The sequence below is a fragment of the Aulonocara sp. 'chitande type north' Nkhata Bay genome, linkage group LG19, assembly GCF_057382095.1.
Source record: "Aulonocara sp. 'chitande type north' Nkhata Bay isolate Kocher_YH1m ecotype deep benthic linkage group LG19, A_spYH_male_GT1.1, whole genome shotgun sequence".
In the NCBI taxonomy this organism is placed as follows: Eukaryota; Metazoa; Chordata; class Actinopteri; order Cichliformes; family Cichlidae; genus Aulonocara; species Aulonocara sp. 'chitande type north' Nkhata Bay.
In genome coordinates, this window is record NC_141362.1 from 25,490,535 (window position 1) to 25,511,939 (window position 21,405).

Consider the following 21,405-nt stretch of genomic DNA (forward strand, 5'->3'; position numbering starts at 1 on the left):
GCGGGACTCAGGTGTGAAATCAGTAACTGCAGCAACAAACAATATCATCGCTTCTTAATGACAAGTATGAGCGACAGTAAAGTATAAGACTGCACAGCTTTGACCCTTCAGGGCCTATGCTATGCTTAAAGCATAGCCGTAAGCCTAACCTGATATGGCGTATGCACTACATGTTCCAGTATGAATATCCTCACTATCCATTTACTTATTTTGGCTAGAGTAAAACGCCCCGGGTAAAATATTGTGATACTTCTTAGTTTGGTGTAAGCTTAGGTCTGAAACTGTTGATTCCAACACAGAGTTATGAAGTTCAAATGCATCAAAACACCTGCTAAGAGAAGGTTCAAGCACTTGCCAACAACTGATTCACAACTCCTTGAAGGCGTCATAAAAAATTCAATGTTAAAAGGGAAAAAAAAATGCAAACTTAGTGTACTTCTCCACAAATCAAGCATACCAGCAGAGATGCCAAATGACTTCCATATGTAATACAGCTTACATACTGTAAGTGCCTGATTCATTACCTGGGCATTAAAGTTGTATGTGCCCAGAAAGGGAAGGTCGCAGCCAGATTTACTTTATATAAAACATCACAAGGACAGTGGAGGCCCTGCTAGTACTAAAATACAACCAGGGTTGTAATGGGAGAGGTATCATATGTTTTCATATGAAATACAGTCAGCAGCCTGTTCTTGAGTTGTGGCTAGAGCTACAACAGAGACTGTCAGCTGTTGCCTTAGAAGCCAATCTAAAGGAAGACTTTTCTCCTAAGGCAGCAGTATTCGTGAGCAGTGAAGTAATATTGTGTGGTATACAACCTAAACTCCTTTGCAGATTGAAGAGGAGTTGAATGAGAGGGAAATGGAGGGAGGGGAAGGCCTCTTTGTACACTTTGTCACTCGCCTTAGGGCTGCTTTCTTTGAACAAACCCAAGGTCACACTCAAAGAGTAAGGCCCAGTGAAAGAGATCAAATCAAGAAGCAGGATTTTGTTGTTGGTATTATTATGGAGGCATTGTTTGAAGCCAGTAAGGTTTTAAAGTTTGGAAAGAGTAACAGCTGACATAAGTTGTGGAAAAGCTGCGAGCGGGTAATTAACTTAAACTGTGGAGATGTAAACAATTTAACTGGCTTCTCCTGGAAAACTACAGACGCCATGTTGGAGACTCACGACCCACTTATACTGCCTTTAGCATACTAATGATTCCAAAAATGCATAATGATACCGATATATTACAGCAGCCGTGGCGATGTTTAACTACAATCATAATTCATCACTGCTTCCTCACTAATAGTGTGTAATCAGCTTCTGCCATTCACCATTCACCAAAGCAGAACAACCACTCACTGTTTAACTCTCCACAATTGCCAATCGTGTTTCCTTTTCATAAAAAAAAAAAAAAAAAAACTGCTCATGAGCTGAATGCAGATGTGCATTTTATGTGCGTTTTAACGTCTGGAGCATCAGCTTGAAGCTCATTTTCAAACAGCAGGCCGAGGCACTACTCTTCAAAGTTTTACCCTAAATTGTATCTTAATTTTATTTAAAACACATCAATACAGGCTGATGAAGCTACTTTGCAATTATCTAGGGGGAATAGATTATTCATGCCAAAATGTATAATTGATGCTTGCAGAATATCTAAAGCAGCACACTATAAGAAACATTTGGCATAGGTCTATCAGGGAAAGATGTTATTACTTCATACTTGGCTGTCACAGTCCATCAAGTCTCCCTTTCATTCACCCCAGGACTTTTTTCAATATGCAGCCACTCATTTTAGGTACGAAACAGCTGGGAGACATTTGCTATTACAGTGCAAACATGTTGTAAAATAAGATGGCAAGGTGAAATTGAGAAATTATGTGTTGTAATATGACAGTTATTGACAGTTCATTTAGCCCCGGCTCCCTTGGTTACTGTTGCTACATCCATCAATTATCTGGTCTCACTTGGCTAAATTTTGTTTGATAACATTGATAGACTTATAAATCAAAATCTGAGGAATTTTCAAGATAGTAAGCCTTCCGTAAGCTGTTGCCAAATACATGTTTGTCCCTCTGGTGACAAGAATTTGGAAGATCCCATTAAAAATCTCTAGTTTGACTTTCCATTTACTGAAATAGATCTTTTACGAGAGAATTTCAACCACTGGATGCATTTTACTGCTGACTCGTATGCTTTTGGCTATAGCTAAGTCAAATTTATAACTTAAAAACATATAGCATTACTTGAAATAGAAAGACCCACACCCCTGTTTTTGGGGGTGTGTCTTCTGATTGATTTCAGGCTTCTAAAGTTAACTTCTGCAGGGTCAAACATGTTGATTTCATCTGAAAAGTCCACATGAACAAAGCCAACTTTCTGGGACTATGGGATACGATACGACCCTAATCCTCAGCAACTCAAGATCAATTTAAGATCAGTTTAACATGATCATTCCCCTCTTACACCCCCTTCTCACTCCCGACGCGTAATATACCGACGATTTGTCATGTCACGAGGTGTTCCATGGGAACGCAAAAGGTGACCGTCTGCGTTCCTATGCTACACACCGGATTGTGCATGAAATCGAATAGAATGACGCTCCTGCAGTAACACACGTTCCAGTCGTGTATTCCAGCCCAAACCCTAACGTTAACCACCACCTTAATCGCGTTAGATAGTGTTTTCCAAAGCGATTTAAATAAAATAAATGTACAGGTGTAGATTCATTCCAAACGGTTCTCGTGTTTCCTAATTTTTCCGAACTCGTAATATAGGGACGTGTTGGGTGGCCAAAGGCGTAACATACCTATGATTTGTCACCTAGTGTAAAATGTTACGCTTTGGGAGTGAGAACGTGTTGCCTCCTAATGTATTACAATATTAAATCCACTAGCTAAATAATTTTTGATCCCACCTGTGACACCAAAACAAAACTTGTATGTCAGATTATTATTATCATTTGAGTGTCACACAATACAAAAAGCTTTGAGCATATGGACTAACAGCAATGTGCTGGCAGGTATTGCTATTCCATCTCCATCTCTTCCCAACTTTTGCTCGGTGGTCAATAAATCACACCTGATCCAGTGAAGATTGAGCACACAAAAGGGGATGAGGAACCATTGCTCTTTCTCCTGACCATATTTTACCTTAAGGCTTCTTTCCTAAAAGGGCAGAGATTCATGATCAGGGAAAAACAAGGGGAACTGGACTCCAGTATGCAGTAAAAATGCTGGTTTGTTTTGAAATGTTGCTGTTCTGAAATGATTGAAATGTTAGTTACTGCATCTGCAGTAGATGGGCTGTGTTCAAGCATCCTTTCTCGTTAAATTTAGAGCTCAGCAGAATTTAAGGCACTATTCATCCATCCATTTTCATCCACTCCTTCCAATTTAGGCTCACAGGGGGATTGGAGCTAGCATCCTCTAATTAACCATGTGTAGCCACAGAGATTTCTGCAGGCACTGCTTGCTTAACAAATGCTACATACTCCTGGTTTAGATTTCCAAAGGCTAAAGTCACTAACAAAAATATATAGTTTCATAACATTAGCTTTCATCCAAGAAAGAAATACTACACCTGTTGATAACTTCACTGCAGTGAGCTCTTACTAATCAAGACAGACTTAGTGAATAGATATTTTTATTATTTTTTTATTTTTATTGGACAAATACATTACTACAGATGTACTGGTCGTACCACTGGGTGGAGGTGCTTTACTGTTGCCTAGTTTAAAGAATTCTACAAGAAGGCAGTTTCATGCTTCATTCCAAGAATAATGAGAGCCAAAAACAGAGATTTGCAATTTCCTGTTAGTCAGGAACTTGATGGTCCCATTTGCATGCTTTCTTTTAATATCATTTTGGCACTTTTATGGCTTTATTTGATATTTGATAAAGACGGTGGAGATAAAGAGAGAGAGCGAGCGAGCAGGGGAATGAACATACAACAAAGTGCCAGCCAGGTGGGAAATGAATTGGAAACTCGTGGCATTTTTGCTAGTGTGGTTTATGCCCAAATCAGAGAAAGAGGAAGGGTGGAAACCTGGAGCTGGCCATTTAACCACCTGCTGCAGCATTACTGACTTTTCAGCATTTTCTGTCTTCGATATGAGATAATTAATGTATCTATCTGATTCTAGGAAAGACTGCATAAAAAGCAGTTGACAACACCAACCCACAGTACTACTGTATGCTCGTCTCCCCCCGCTATTCTGTATTACATGCATCCATCAAGTGGGAGTAAACTACGAAGTGGCCCTGCATTGAAGAGCACGACCTCTCCTTCAACCCATCTGTTAATGGAGACGTGTCAAGCAGGGCAACATCTCTTAAGGGTTTGTATAAGAGTTTGTCATTAGCAACTTTTTAATGTTGTTTACTGCCTTTTCACTCTCTCTGTGTCCTTGAATTTATCAAATTTTTATACCCAGAGACATGAGAAAAGACTGCATGTACAGACAATAAAGGAAAATAAATCAGTGACCTGCCTTCAAATTGCATTTCTTGATAAGCTACCAGAATAGAAAACATACCTATCAAAGCACGATTACCTGCTTTTCATCTATTTAAAGCACTGATTGTTTTTCCCCCCCATGCAAACAGCTCCGTGTAATTTGCTTGAGCTGACTGTTTGCATTCAACCTGTGTGCCTCTAAATATGAAGACACATGAAAATCTGGGTCTGTTGCAAGTTTTCACTATCTCAGGACTACAGCTTTCATGTAAAAGCAATTGCTGAAAAAGCAGACAAAAGAAGACCAGAGGGGAAATAAATTCTTCAAGATGAAAAGGCTGCCGTGACATTATTACGCTCTTCAAATTAGCCACGACTATAGAAAGCAGGAGATTTTTAATAGGGGCAGTCAGTTCGTGGAGAATTCACAGTGAGATAATATCATTATGTAACTCGACTTTTTTTATGAAGTTGGGTTTAAAAAAAAGGAAAAGAGAAAAAATGGCCTAGATTTACACTTTGTGTCTATTTCCAAAATTGTGTTTAGTGAAAAATAATCTAGTTTGCGAATAAGTCAACTTGAATTTCTATATCTGACTCAATATCCAGGGGTGGTGGTGCGCAAACATATCTTGCTATATCTCCAGCATGTCTTTCTAATTCTAAATTATCAGCTTGTGCTCATTTTTAAACACTTGCTTTTTATGTCATCTGGCAAATAAACTAAAGTGGTTTTGTGTCTATATACATAGGTCTGCTTGTTGCTGCTGTCAACAACGCTTTACTTCATCATCCTGTCACTCTCATCTGTACTCTTTAACACAAGAAGAGATGTACAAAGCCTGTCAGGTAGAATGACTTGGGGCTATAATTTCACGAGAAATCATGATGGCTTGCCATGAAGAGACAAATCAGCCTAAGAGAGAATGTGGAAACAAACCAGTACTCATCCTTAGCTATGAATTTGGCCAGGTAATGAAAATATTTTAAAGCGAAAGAAATAGACATGACAGGGGATTAAATATAACCCTATATGTCAGAGGTGGTTATAGTGCATGTATGAAGAGCTAAAAAATGAGTAAAAGGCAAAGGCCACTGGGACACCCTCCACTGGATAGGCAGACCCTTAAGGGTTTTGCTGCCCTGTGTGGCAGATCTGTCAGCTGAAGCACGTTTGAGACTGGCAGAATGCCCAGGATATTTGCGAAGCTTGTCTTGGGCTGACCTCAACATCAGTTTCTAACACAATGATTCATTTTCTTATGCCTTAACATCTGCCAGTTAAATAACCTCACAGTGACAGCCTCAACAAGATGCTAAGATATACACAATATAATTAACATCAAAGTAGCAGGATTGGGGAAAAAAAGAAATTCATAAGTATGTGGATGTCAAAAATTAATCTTGATATCCACAGGGATCTAAGGGAAGCTGTGTGAAACATTTCTCAGTTCAGTCTAATTGAATAGATAAAACGCAAACTGCCGAATCGCACTCAGCTTAGCATTCAAAAGCTTTGCTGTGATTGTCGCCTATTAATCCATGTTTCACAATGCTCGAGGATGCCACCACTTTAAAGCTAATGCTGTATACCCTTTTTCCATTTCAAACCAGCGAAGCATTGCTGCCAAATGCAAATCATTCACCAAACGCAAGAGTGCACACATTGTTCTGTCAAGAGCTATTTAGAAATGTTTCTCGGATAACATACAAAACCATTTTAACAAAAACAGGAGTGAGAAATGCTGAAAAACAATAGCCAGTAATGCTACCAGTTTCTGTGTAATGGTACACACCGTGCATGTTATTGGTTCTTCTGAATGACAAGCAAGCTACTCAGTTTCTATGGTCAATTTCCGCTTTTCAAATACTACAACAATAATGACCAGTGCATCTTCAAACCCACCAATTTTCTACATAGAGAAAATCAGAAACCTGCTCATCTGAGTTAAAGTTCTTTAAAAAAATTTCCAATCTTTAGGCCAGAACAGCTTTAGCAGCATCCGTCATCTTTTAGAGACAAAGTGGTGGTGAAGGTCCAGTGATTTGCAGGCAGCAGAGCTACACTGAGATGGATGGGCAAAAAATCATCCATTGTGAAGTCAGTCTTCAAAACTCCAGGGACATTTGCCTGACTTCATTCACAGTCACCATTACAGAGTGACTCAGGGCACAGGAATGAATTTCACTTCAGTTAAATTAGCCATTACTGATCTGAGAGAGCTGCATTCTTTGGGGGGAAGGTACGTGAATGTTGAAAAAGGTGAACTTCAAAAATGGCAAGTGTGAGGTAAAGAGTCAAGAGGGAGTGGTAAGCCACCTTTCTAGTACCAAATACAAAATTCCCTTTAAAGCATTTGTTTACTGTTGTTTTAGGACTGAAATTAGTTAAAGGGGAATCGTCTGGTGTGGGGCTAGTAATACACAGCAGTCTTAACTACCAAGATTTTTCACCATTTCATTTCATTCAATTCATTCATTCAAAATGAAATAAACACACAAGTGCCGAAAACTGCAGTTCCTTTATCGGCCATTTGAAGCTGGTGCTCACATGTTAATTGAACTGAAGGTGTTACAGACACATATGGCAGATGTGCGATCAAGCAAATGTTGAAAAACAAGTTTTATCTACTTACCAAACATCCTTGGAGCATTATCTACTGGTGCGCTGTAAAAGCTATTTTGCTAACTGAGTTTAGGTCGCTATAAATACATATAATAAAACATATTAACATTCTGTTGGTCTTTTGTTGGATTCATTGCTTTGCCTACAGTGTAAGTATTTCACACTTTTGTCCTTTACTCTTTAAAAACATGTTTCCTTTGTCCATAATATATTACTAACATACAATAGGACAAAGGACAATATACACTCACTTCCCACTTACTTAGATAAACCCGTTCAACTGCTCATTAAAGCAAGTATCTAATCAGCCAATCATATGGCAGCAGCTCAGTGTATGTAGCCATGGTTAAATGACGTGTGGAAGTTCAAACCAAGAACAGGATGGGGAAAGAGGGTGATTTAACTTGGTGTGGTTGTTGGTGCCAGACATCGGTAGTATGAGTATTTCACAAATGCTGATCTACTGGGAACTTCACACTCAGTCATCTCTAGGAGTTACAGAAAATGGTCTGAAAAGGAGAAAATATCCTGTGAGCAGCAGTTCTCTGTGCTTTGTTGATTCCAAAGGACAGAGGAGAATGGCCAGACTGCTTCAAGCTGATAGGAAGGCAACAATAACTCAAATAACCACCCATTACAGCCAAAGTATAGAAAGAGCATCTCTGAATGCATAAAATACTGAATCTTAAAGAAGATGGAACAGCAGCAGAGTCTGTAGTTTACATGGGCTCATCAAAATTAAACAACAGAAGATTCATGTTGTCGTCTCAGAATTTGGCTTAGACAACATGAATCCTGCTTTGTATGCAGAGTTCAGCCTGGTGGTGGTGCTGTGATGGCGTGGGGGATCTTTTCCTGGTTAATTTTGGCTCCTTCTTTCCAACAAAACATTTTTTAATGCCACAGCCTAGCTGACCGTGTCCATCCATTTATAACTACGGTGTGCCCATCCTCTCGTGGCTGTTTCCAGAAGGATAAACACAAAGCTCAGATCATCTCGAACTGGTTTCTTGCACATGACATGGAGATTACTTTTCTCAAATGGCTTCCACAGTGATCAGGTCTCAATCCAATAAAGCACCTGTGGGATGGGGTAGAACGGCAGATCCACATTATGGGTGTTCAGCCAGCAAATCTGCAGCAACTGTGTGATGCCATCATGTCAATATTGACGAAAATCTCTCAGGAATGTTTCAAGCACCTTGTTGAATCTATACCAAGAAGGATTGAAGCAATTCTGCAAACAACCGAAAGTCCAACCAGGTACTAGTAATTTGTAATTAAGTGTCCTATGATTGCATATTTCTCAAATATTTACATTTTTTCACTCTTTTTCCCCCTATGTACTGAAAGGGTTGCTGTCTAGTTGTCTGGTATTCATCTCATAAATTAATCAGTTGATCCATCTCTAAACATTACTTGTATCTATTACCCATTTTGGGGACCTTTGCCAAGAATTTCATTTGTGACACACTGTTTTTCTTCCTTGCATGAAGAAGAAAAAATACAAAACTAATTCCAGCATCTTCACTTTTGACTTGTGAGGTTTCCATGCTCTCCATAATGTATTACTTTGCTTCTCTTTAAATCAGGTAATAGTGGACAACAACAACGTATTCTCAGATGGGTCCATGCTCCAATGCATTTCCATTTAGAGGTCCTTGATTTAAAAAGATTTGGGAGCATTTGGCTTCATCTTGCCTCAAAGAACAGCCCTTGGCAGAAAAAAAATAATGCAATGAACCCTTTAATAGTAGTTGTGCAACGAATGGCAAAGTAGATGGCACCAGATAAACCACAAGCTGCCAGACACTGAGAGAAAGAGACGAGAAGGAGGAGGAGGGCAGGGAGAATATCAAAACAAACCCCATGTTCTAAACAGATGCACAATAGCACATGTCCTCCATGGAGCCAAAATCACTTCAGCACGTATTATGCAAAGCAGTGCAATACCATATTTGCATGAATTACAAAAATGATTTGGGCCAGTGAAGCTGGTGCAATTCAAATGCCAAAAATAAAACGAAATGAAGAAGAGTATCACATCCACGATGTGGTTAAAGCTTAAAATATACATTTGGAGCTCTCATTATTTTGAATTCTCTGACACAAAAGCATACAGAAGTGCAGCAACTCAACGCCTAATGGTGACACATGAAGCAAAGAAAACCTGCGAGCTATAAACTTTGAAAGGATAAGGAAGGAAACTAAAGTATTTACTTGAAGACTGTTAGAGTGATGCTGAAGTGCAACAACGTCCCACTGGCCCTCACACAATGATATGCGCGCATAAAGACGCGATGGTATCCATACTGAACCATGTTTGCACACTGCAATTATTGGAAAGTGTCAAAGCGTGATATGAACTTAATCCTCGGCCACGCCCTTGAAATCCACGGGCAAAATACATTCATAATAATTTTTTAAAAGTTCAGACAAGCTAAATATATTTGAGCAGTTTGGAGGCAAAGCGTCTCACCTGTGCAGCCATGAATGAGAGATCCATACTGTTGCTCCGTTCAAGCCAAGGCACTCAACGAAAGATGCGAACGTGCGTGTTTTCTTTTCTTTAATTCCCCGTCAGAGCATTTGCCTGCTTTTGTTTACTCGACATCCACCGACTCCGCAAGTTGGTAGGTGGACTTCACGTGAAGCGCATGTCGAATATGAAGAGTGGAAAAGAATATGAGGAGGAGAAATGAAGGGGGATAACGAGGAAGGAGGAAAAGGGAGGGGGCGAAGCAGACGGGGTAATGAAGAGATGTGGCTGCGAGAGAGACAGCGCGAGTGAGAGGGAGAGCGTGGAGGAGGCAGGGGAGCCGGACTGCCACATAAAACGGAGGAGGTGCAAGTCCTCCCTCTCTGTCCTCAGTCTCTGTCGCTCTTCGTGTGTGTGTGTGTCATGCTTCTTTCTCTTTGTGCCTCCCTGCTGTTTCTTTGTCTCTTCAAGCTGCGTTGTACGTCATTTTCTCATATTTTACCTTTTAATCGGTTTTTTTTACTCATTTTCTTCTGTTTTATTTCATAAATCAAAAATGAATGAAAGCGGGGAAAGTATTTTAATCTTTTCCCACAATGAGACTGCATTTCCTAACAAAGACAGCATTCAGTGCTATCATTTTTCATGGAGATTGTTCCAGTCTTTCATTGTGGAGAACAATTGAAAATGTTTTTTTGCTTTTTCAATCATTGAATCTAAAACTAGGAACTATAGCTCTTTATTCTTTTGGTTTATATGCACTGTTTTTTATAAGAACTGAAGAGTTCTTTAATGATGCAATGCATGTATAAAATATATTCACTCTTCAATTCAGAGAAATCTGGATTTCAACATAACAATAGCACCTTTCCCAGAGCTGGGTCTTTTAATACCCCTTTACCATCTCTGTGTTTGGGAACAAAATCTAGAGCAGGGATGTGAAACTCTTTCTAAATTGGGCCAAACCGGTGAAACTGCCTTTTCTATATTTGCTGAAAAGTCTTAATATGAGGAAAACAAGTGCAACTTCTACAGTAGATCTCGGTTTTTCTACATGATAACTGTGTAAAATTACAGACAAGATATTTCTTGAGTAGATTAAAAACATGAACTTTTGCTTCATTTAATTGTTTATCTATTGCTTTACTCTGGTGTAGTATAAATTGCAAAATACTCTTAGAAGTTAAAAATCTATGCAGTCCTTCACAATTTCCAGATTGTGGGCCAGACTGGAGTCTTTGCTGGGCCGATTCTGGACCCCCAGCCTTATGTTTGAGACTTCGATCTAGAGTCTGTTCTGAGAATTTCCACCAACGAAGACTGGTGCCACTGACAAACCGCTGATACTGGCACATCACCACAAAATTTCTGGGGCCAGAGTGATATCAGTGGCTTCAGGAGCAGCTCTGAGAAATTCAGATGCAGCTCACGGATTTCGCCCATCATAATTTCCTTCCTGCCTTCTGCTAATAACACTGCATAACACTCGGAGTTCGTCTAAATGTGGGCAAGTTTTTATAAGATTCAACCGGCTGTTTGTCCAATTTTGTTTGTGACCTTATGGGGAGAAAAATACAGTTCTTGAACAACAGCAACAAAAGTAACATAACTAAACTAACAGAAAGCCTTTCTGATAAGAGCCTGAACCTTTGTAGCAGAAAGTTTTAACTCCATTATTTTAAATTAGATGCAACATGCATGTGATGATTGCAAAGTGCATTACACACTTAAGCTATGTGGTATAAATGTTGCAGCCCTGGTCAGTCAGAAGCAACAACAGGTGTGTAGCTGTGGTGCTGAATCTGTAGACTGACAGGTAGAGATGCTGCAAATATGTGCGACTGTCACCTTTCCCCAGAGCTCCCCTGCAAGGCTCTGGTGAAAAATTCCAACCTAAAAACTAATGACATGCTGGTGAATTAACTAGGCCTGCAGAATAAAGGATGCTGCTATTATTCATTGGAGAGGCTCGTCAAAGATCCAATTAGCACGCTCTACTTTGGGTATTGGGACTGATTAATTTAATGGTGACCCCGCTCTCCAGTGTGCATACTAAAACTCTTTCTGTGTTTGAGTAACACTAAAGTGCAAGTGCATCTAACAGTATTTTGACAACCCAGACTTTATCTGTTGTTTTTCTGAAGTTGATAATTAATCATCCAAGGACAGTGATGTGCCCTTTCTAAGAGAAATACAGCAATGTACACGAATGGACTGATGATAGTCTTTTAGGTTAGTGGAAAATATTGATGGCACTTGGCTTGGGCTAGCACGATTACAGTAGCTTGATCCCATGTTGTGATTTTTATAGTTTACCATAACCTCTGCCATGGAGGGGATGAAGCAGATCTCCTAGATCAGCAGTTCACTCTCCTTCCTCCTGTTTGTTTTTGCTGAGCACGCATACAGAACATCCAAATCCTCCAGTGTAGAAGATTTGACTCCCCCACTTTCAGTTTCCAGCTTCAGTTATACTTTTCAGACTAATCCAGGCCTTATTTTGTAATGTCTGTTGCCTCACTGGGAAAATAAAGAACTACTAAAACCAGCAGTCATAACAATACATTAGTTAAAATACTGTTTCCCACTCATGTTAAATAATTTCACAGGGAAATTACTGAAGATCTGTAATAATTCTGCTTTAAATGTTTTTTCCAGTGACATCAAAGTTGCCCTGTTTTCTATCTGATTCAAAGAAGCTTCAGTGGAGTGAATTTCTCAAAATAAACTTATGGCTGTACTATGAGCATTCAAAAAAATGGAAATGAATATTTTAATAAACCGATGATGAAAAGAAACTGTGAATTTATGCTTTGATGTGAAATCAAGGTTTCCACCAACAAATGTTGAATTCTTTAGTAGGATTGTGGCTTTGAAGACTGCAATATTTCCTAAAACCAGACAGTGGAACACTCTGCCTCAAGTGACTCACTGATCCGGATAGAAAAGCAGCACATATCCATTTCCATACTGATGTTGTGTTTTATTCCTAAAGACACAAGCGTACTGACAGATCTAGCTGATGAAGACTGGTTAATGATGCCATGCTGCTGTAATGAATTACTGTTTTATGGCAATGTATGAAGCCATTACCTGAACACAATTTTTTTGAAAGAATCTTGGTCTTTTCCATGAACACTTTAAACTTTTTCCATCCCCATTTTTGATATATACACTTAATATTCCTTTTGTAATAATAACAATCAAAGCATCAAAAGAAGCATCTTTGTCTCAGTACTTACATGAAAATACATAGATTGTTTTTAACAGCCTTAAAAATTATCACATTGTAAGGTTCGATGATATCCGTTGACTTTGATGTGTGCTTCTATGTCCTATGCTGTTCTCTTTCATGTTAATGTGGACATGCTACTGGCCTTGATTCACAACTTGGTAAAAATAGATTATTAATGAGCATCAGTTTGGGTCTTGTCATGTAACAATAGTCCTGGTTGATAGTTATAGGTTGGAATAATGTCATGCCACCTACAGCACTTGGCTGGCCTGCTCAACATTTATTAAAGCCTGTGATGTGACTGATGTGGTCTGTCGGCCAGGCCTTCATTTCTCGCAGAGCACATGTTTGCACTAGTGTGGCTTCATGTATTTATGTACACAGCGTGTACGTGTATGGGTGGACACTTGGATGATCAGTCACCCTTAATCTTGGGGAGAGAGCTTGTTGTTGTTATAATTTGGGTTTTGACAGCTGTGTGTCAGAACCTATGAATATCATTACTCCCACTGAAAATCTATGCATAATCAACCAAAAAAGAGCAAGGCATCAAAAGTCAAACATGGGAATATCTGAGCCAGAACCACCAGAGAAACGATATGTAATGAGAACCATCCACACAGTCCTCCCACACATGCTGGTTTATTATTTATTAAAAGAGTAAATTTATGCTCCTCCTCCCACACTTGTGCGCACAAACACATTATGCATGCAACATGCAGGCGCACACATCTTTCATGTGCTGGATAAGGTTTTTTCTCACCTTCGAGCAGTACGGTACATCTTGGTTTGCCTCTTCACAACTGATGCAGAGCCAACGACGCAGCTGATTCATTATTAATACTCAGCTGTATATACTGGAGTTCTTCATGTGTGTTTGACCATGGGAAATCCACAGGGATGTAGTCTTGACTTCGCTTTACAAACAGCACCTGCTTCTCACAGTTCTCATGTGAGCCACATGAAAGTTCATTTCTGAGATATTCAGTCGCGTTTCAGGCAGCCTTTTGAAACCGAGAGCTTCTAAGTTGGTTACTTACCTTGCTGTACCACTAGAGTGCTTTTTTTTTTTTTTTTTTTTTTTTTTGCTTTTTATCAACCAACACTACAGAGAGAAGCTTCTGTTATAGGCCAGGGTGCATCTGCACACAACATCTGTCCTGGCTAAATTAATGCATTTCAACGCTATCACAGTCCAAAACTGCAATAACCTCTCTGGCTTTGTTTCTCTGACAGTGGGTGTTATTGTCCAGCCAGATTTGATAAAGCACATTGGCATCAGACTCACAGCAGGAGGTATTCCACGGCCACACCTTTCACTGCTCACTGTGTATTTTCTTCTATTAGTATGTCTGTGAAGGTTCTCAGTCATCCAGGTCATCGTAGTCAAAGGAGCTTGCAAAGAAAAGTGTCTGGACTTCTTTAAGTTACTTGAAGACTATTAGTATGAATTCTTTTGCATGAACAAGCTGCTTTTTGATTTGTTGCTTTGGAGCTTTTTCCTCAGTTTACCCTCATTTATTTTTAAATAGCCAATGTACTTTTTTCCAAACAAGCAGACAAACAGCTCGGATGCTACAGCGTTTGAGTGACTGTAGAGGCTAAGCCTACGCTTGAAGCCACTGAGGTGGTCGTTAACGGGGATGACGCGATGTCACTGGTATGCATGAATTAAGTTCACAGTCCAATAAATCCAGCAGTATGTATCTTGTCCTTTTTGGTCTTTATTCTGTATCGACATAGCATAACAGCACAACGGTCACAAACTGTTTGCCTTCTCAATGACACACCTGACGCCGATTACGTGCGTCTACCTTAAATACCTTTACATTACATAATCAAAACAGAAAAATGTGACCTCTAGTGACCACATAAGGTATTAACCCAAGAATGGCTCCTACACCCCGGCCCCTAATTGAAATGGCTATCAGACATGGCAATTCTAATCACAAAGAAAATAAGGAGCCACTAATACAGTCTACTTTAGACCTATACATTCACATAAATAAACATAAACAACACACTTTTAGATTACAGTCTCATGTAACAAGCAAAGTTTAGTTACAGGTCTTTCCAGAATATTAGTCTTTGTTTTTAAACGTGCAGATCGCACAAGTCCCTTTTTGTCACGAATGGCTTCCAGAACTCTTCCAAGTGGCCAGGAACCACGTGGTGCAGAAGAATCCATTATAATGACTATATCTCCAGGTTTTAGATTCTTCTTCTTTTGGTTCCATTTTTGTCTCTCCTGTAACAAAGGCAGGTATTCACGTATCCATCGTTTCCAAAAAAGATCTGAGATGTACTGAGCCTGTTTCCATCTTCTCTTCAGATACATATCCTGAGGGTCAAATAGTCCGGGTGGTAAAGATGGTTTTCCTTTCATCAGGAGGATGTGATTTGGTGCAAGTGGCTCTAGGTCTTTTGGATCATCAGAAAGCTTTGTGATGGGTCTGTCATTTAAAATTGCTTCAATTTCACATAGAACCGTATTTAATCCATCGTCGTCCAACTGTTGTTGCTGAAGAACGGATCTCAGAATCTTTCTGATCATACGAATTATCCGTTCCCAAATTCCACCATGATGTGATGCTCCAGGCGGATTAAAACTCCATCTTATTCCAATGTGTCGCAAAGCATCCGCTATTTGGGTATGTTTCAGCGATTCAAGAGCCTCCCTTAACTCTCTGTCTGCTCCGACAAAGTTGGTTCCATTGTCCGATTGGATGTGAGCGACTTGACCTCTTCGACTCACAAAACGGCGCAAAGCATTAATGCAGGCATCTTTGTTTAGAGAGCTAGCCACTTCCAAGTGCACTGCTCGGCTGGCTAAACAGGTGAAAATGACTCCATAGCGTTTAGCTGTACCTCGTCCTCTTTTTACTTCAATAGGTCCGAAGTAATCAACTCCGACATTGGTGAATGGTGGGTTATCTGGCAAAATTCTTTCCTTGGGTAAATCTGCCATCTTTTGCTCCAAGGCTTTTCCATGATATTTCCTGCAAAAATTACATTCTGCGATAACCTTCCCCACAGCTGAGTTGGCCTTTGTGATCCAGTATCTTCTCCTTAGTGTGGATAAGGTGTGGTTACGACCGCTATGACCAAGCTGTTGATGAATGTGCTTTAGGATGAGATTTGCTACATGTTGATCTTTTGCAAGAACAAGGGGATGCTTCGTTTCTTCTGGTAAGGAGCCCTTTGTCAGTCGTCCCCCAACTCTTAAGAGGCCTTCATCGTCAAGATAAGGATCTAATCTATAAATTGAGCTGTGCCTGCTCACAGAACTTTTCCCACTTGACAACGTAGCAATCTCCTCTCCAAATCGTTGTTGCTGGCAAAATCTAATAATGGCAAGCTCAGCTTTCAGAAGATCCTTTGAAGATAGTCTGTACAGCTGCGGTTTCTTTACTTTCTCCTTTGTAGTACTTTTACAAATTGGGTTATCTGAGTAAGGTTGCGGTCTTTTTTTCTTATCTCTCATTGAACGAAGGATTGCCTTCAGTCTAAGGAACCAAGCAACAGCAACCTTGAGCCTTCTCCAGTCTGAGAAGTACACCATCAATTGACATGTAGCATCAAGCAAGTCTTTTACCTGAGTAACATTTACTGTGGCCTCACCTTTGACTTCAGGGTCCTCTGGTTCTAAGGAGCATTCCATTAAATTGGTTGGCCAATCACTTTCTGGCTTCTGCAGAAAGCTTGGTCCTTCGATCCAGCGGCTGCTATGAACAACGTTCCCAGCCTTGAGCCCTCTTGTAGCATCATCTGCTGGATTTTCCTTTGAGCTTACATATCTCCATTGTGATTGTTTAGTTGCAGTTGTAATGAATGAGACTCTGTTTGCCACAAAGGTAAGGAATCGTTTATCCTCATTCATTATATATTTGAGTACGGATGTACTATCTGTCCAAAATATAGATTGCTCGAGTTTCATTCTCAACTGAGCCCTTAACATGAGATCCACTCGGACGGCAACTACAGCAGCTGTTAGTTCCAGACGTGGAATAGTGACAGGTTTTAGAGGTGTTACTCTTGCCTTGCCCATCAAGAATGCGACGTGGATGGATTTCCTATTATCTTGCATGCGCAGATATGACACGGTTCCATATCCAGATTCACCAGCATCTGAAAAATGGTGTAGCTGTGCATGTGAGAGAGGTCCAAACCCTCTTGGTTGTATACACCTTTTAACCTTGAAATGGGAAAGCCTTTGCAAATCACTGAGCCAACCTTTCCACCTTTGCAACATGGTTTGGGGTATTGGTTCATCCCATCCCAGTTTCCTTTTGCAAAGCTCCTGCTGCATTCCTTTGGCAGGCAGCAGGACTGGTGCAAGAAATCCCAATGGATCGTAAATGGAACTTGATATTGATAACATTCCACGCCTAGTACAGGATTTTTGAGGGATATCCATTTTGAAGTTGAATGTATCAGTTTCCACACACCACTGCAAGCCCAGAGCTCTTTCTACCGGAAGTTTGTCTCTGTCAAGATTTAATTCTTTCAAGTCTTTAGCCCTTTGCTCCTCAGAGATACTTTGCAACAGGGTGCGATTGTTACTGACCCACTTGGTCAGTGTAAATCCTCCCCTTTGACAGAGTGCTGAAAGATCTTTGACCAAATCAACAGCATCTGAGGTGGAGGCCACACTCTTTAAACAGTCGTCCACATAGAAGTTCTCTTTCAGCGTTACACATACCTTGTCTAGGAATTCAGTTTGATTGTCCTCAGCTGTTTTTCTCAAAGCGAAACTGGCGCAGCTTGGGGAAGATACTGCACCGAACAGATGAACAGTCATGCGAAACTCAATTATGTCCTTGCTCAGATCTCCATCTGGCCACCATAAAAAACGCAGAAAGTCTCTGTACTCTTTGGCAACTTTAACTTGATAAAACATTGCCTTTATGTCACCCATAAATGCGACTGGATCCTGTCGAAATCTAAGCAAAACCCCAAGCAATGTGCTTGTGAGATTAGGACCTTGTAAGAGCTGCTTGTTTAATGATGTCCCCTGGAATGATGCCCCACAGTCAAATACAATTCTTATAGATCGTTTTCTGGGATGGTAAACTGCGTGATGAGGAATGTACCACTTCTTTCCATTTTCGCAAGACAGCTGCTGTGAAGGTATTTGCTCTGCATATCCATTACTTATCATCTCGTCCATAAAGGTTTTATATTCTTTATGCAACTGTTCATTGTTGAGAAGTTTTCGTTGTAGACTTTGCAATCTTTGTTTAACTATGGAAAAATTGTTTGGCATCTTTATGTTATCCTTTTTAAAAGGTAATTTCAAACAGTAGTGTCCATCTTCCATTGTTGCAGATTTTTCCATGATCTTCATGAACTTAAGGTCCTCCCTTGACAAACCCTTTTCCTCTGTAACCCTTTCATTAAAGTCATAGTTATATTGACTTTTCAACATCTCCTCCAGCTTACAAACAGATATCCTATTTACAACTGTTGGTGGGTGCTCGCTGTCCAAGTTGCTTTTATCATCTTCCATGGGCCCATTTATGACCCAACCCAATGCTGTTCTTATAGCATATGGGCCATTCCCCTGGCTATGAATGACCTCCCATGGTTCCAATAACTTGGGAGCGTTGCATCCAATCAACAGGTCCACATTAGCCATTATGTGGGGAATTTGAACCTTTGACAGATATGGCCACCTGATCAGATCTTCTTCCTTTACGAAGTTATTCGTGGTGACAGGCATCCTTTCCTGTGTTAGAATTTCTGGAAGTTCATAGAAGGTATTGCTGCCTAAACCAGAAACTTCAAGACCAGTAAGTGAGTGGGCAGAGACGACCTTTTCTTGACCCATCGTTTGTAACAGGAATTGAGTTCTTTTGCCCACAAGATTTAGCTTTTGCATGAGGTGCTCTGAACAGAAGCTAGCTGAACTGCCAGGATCTAAAAAAGCATATGTCTGTATGACATTAGTACCTTTAACAGACTTTATTTGAACTGGCAGAATGGAAAGCAAACCGCTTTCTCTTCCGGCCCCTGTATGACCACAAGTTTTTACATTCTTTGAAGAGGAGGGCTCTCCATAGCATTCAGGGATTACACCATTGTTATCAATATGGAGGACAGTGGGATGACCTTTACCACACGTTCTACATATCAAACGCTTAGCACAGTCCTTGCTTATGTGCCCAGCACCTAAGCAACCAAAACACAGCCCTTTCTCCTTTAGAAAAAGCATTTTGTCTCTGTGCTTCTTCCGCTGAAACTGTTGACACTCCTCCAGTGTGTGTCGTTGAGTACAGCAGACACAAGATGGCTTTACTGTAAAGTCATGGCTTGTTGTAGTAATCAGCCTTTCCGTGCTGTAGGTTTTATTCATGTTCATGGGTGTGGCTGTAGCAGCAAAGCTGTTCCCTTTAATTTGTTTGATTGGTTGTGACTTCAGTCTGTTGTCAGCCTTTGAGACAGGGATTGTTGACGTTACATTCTGAATGTCCCCAAACAAAGGATCCGAAAGAATTTTCACCTGCCTTTCAATAAATGCAACCAAATCTTGAAACCGAGCTCTGTGTTTAGAGGTTTCCAATATATCATATGCAAACGCTCGCCATTTCTCTCTCATTTTATATGGCAACTTGCACAAAATGATTTTCATGTTCACTGGCATGTCCAGTTCCTGCATATGTTGCAATGTTTTCATGACATTACAACTCCCACATAAGAAAAGGGAATATGCTTGCAATGATTTCACATCTTCATTTTTAATTGCAGGCCAAGATAACGCCTTGTCAATGTAAGCAGTTGCAATCTTATATTCATTTCCGAAGTGTTCTTTGAGCAGTTGCTTTGCTTGTATATAGCCTTGTCCTGCAGCCATATGTTGACAACTGCGTACCAGCTCTCTCGGCTGTCCTGTTGTAAACTGCTCCAAATAATACAAGCAGTCCCTCTTATTGGCCTTTTCTTCCACTCCTTGTTCAAACGCATTAATGAAAGAGATGTACTGAAGAGGATCACCATCAAATACAGGTATTTTCCTGGATGGTAATGACGATGCACGCTGATGCTGAACAAGGGTTGCAGTTATTTCGTTTTGTCTTTGTAAAATGGTACAAATGTCCTCCGACCGTCCTTCTGCCGCTGTAGGAATGGACCTGGGCGATGGAGGATCCACATTGTGAAATTGCGTTGTGATGACCGTTTGAGCTTGTGGCTCACTTTCAATTTCCGTTCCTGGCAGGATCATTGCAGATATGTTGCTTTCAGTCTGTACTATTTGCACTGCAGGTTTATCTTCACTGACTGGTGTACTAGGCTTGACTGTGGCTGAAACAGCTGTTTTCTTGGTTTCCCTTTCATAATATGAATTCATAGCATTGGACGATATGTTAGATATACTTTGAACTTCAGCAGCTTGGAGAACAGCTAACTTTGCAGAAGAGGCAGAAAGCAACGCTTCAAGCTGTTCACGTTTCCTCCTTAGCTTTAGCTCTTGCTCCTCCACAGCATGCTTCTCTTTGAGGACTGCCATACGAGCGAGTAATGCTGCCTTTTCTGCTTTTGCTTTGATTTTGGCAGAAGAAGTTGTGCTCACTTTACCACTAGATGAGCTTTTAGTGACTGAAGATTTACCAGCAACATTTGAAACACTGTCCTCTGGCTTAACGCCATCATCGACACCATGATCACCCTTTAAATGTAAATGTTCGCAACCTGACAACCATTCTTTCACTTCATAAGTGAACTCATCATAATGCATTGTTTTTGCTTTAAACCATGTTTCATGCTTTTCTTTTTCATCATCTGGTAACAAACACATCAATGAACCATGAATTGTTTTTGCTTCATTACACAAACCAACAAAATCATTGAATGATGCTTGAACCATAGAAGTTTCATTTTTTTCCATTGAGACCCTTATACTCTCTTTTAAATTATTAGGTTTATTTAATTTAGCTTTTCTATCACGTTGCAGCCTGTCTAGTCTCTCTGCCAGTGCCTTGGCAGTCAATTTCACCACTCGTTTTTCCTTTTCTGGATGTGTCCCAGCCTTGCTGGCGTTGCTACTTTGCACAGCTGATTCTGCAGCAGGCTCCGGGGGCCTGTCAGCAGCTTTATTTGTGTCCATAGTTCAAATGTTCCAAAACTCAAATATTTATCAAGTATTGAGGGTTTATGCGCACATGCGAGTTTGTGTTTATAAATCAGTTTTATTTGGGTTGACCACCAATGCATTGGAATTACGTCTTCTTAAATAAGTGTGCACACTTTTATAAATGGCCATTTATTAGTAGCGCTACTCATACCTTGCGTTGGGCGCCGTACTGATTCCGATGAAGAATTCTGAGTCCTCTCCAACATCCACGGAACAATCGCCAAGCATTCCACGTCGTCAGCTGACAGACCGCTAGTCCAGCTGTCCGCTCCTCGTGAAACCTCCACGGTAACCTTTCCAAACGGCATTCAGCTCTCCGCGGCGATCGATCACTCAGACTTTAATTTTCCTGTTTGCGCCGAGTCTCCAAAACACCGCGGCGAAGTTGGCACAAACTTTTCCCCAAAGAAAAAGAAGTTTGTGACTCTATTGTAGAGGCTAAGCCTACGCTTGAAGCCACTGAGGTGGTCGTTAACGGGGATGACGCGATG

General features: G+C 40.4%; 1 protein-coding gene across 1 annotated transcript in view; it reads right to left on the reverse strand.

Moving 5' to 3' along the window:
- Positions 1-9,950, reverse strand: part of LOC147307126 (uncharacterized protein C14orf132-like) — a 29,977-nt gene extending 20,027 nt beyond the window's left edge. The window contains exon 1 of the mRNA XM_086275549.1: positions 9,549-9,950. Coding sequence (XP_086131675.1) covers positions 9,549-9,575 — 27 coding nt within the window. The 5' untranslated portion in view covers positions 9,576-9,950. The remainder of the gene's footprint in view (positions 1-9,548) is intronic.
- Between the last annotated feature and the right edge of the window lie 11,455 nt (positions 9,951-21,405).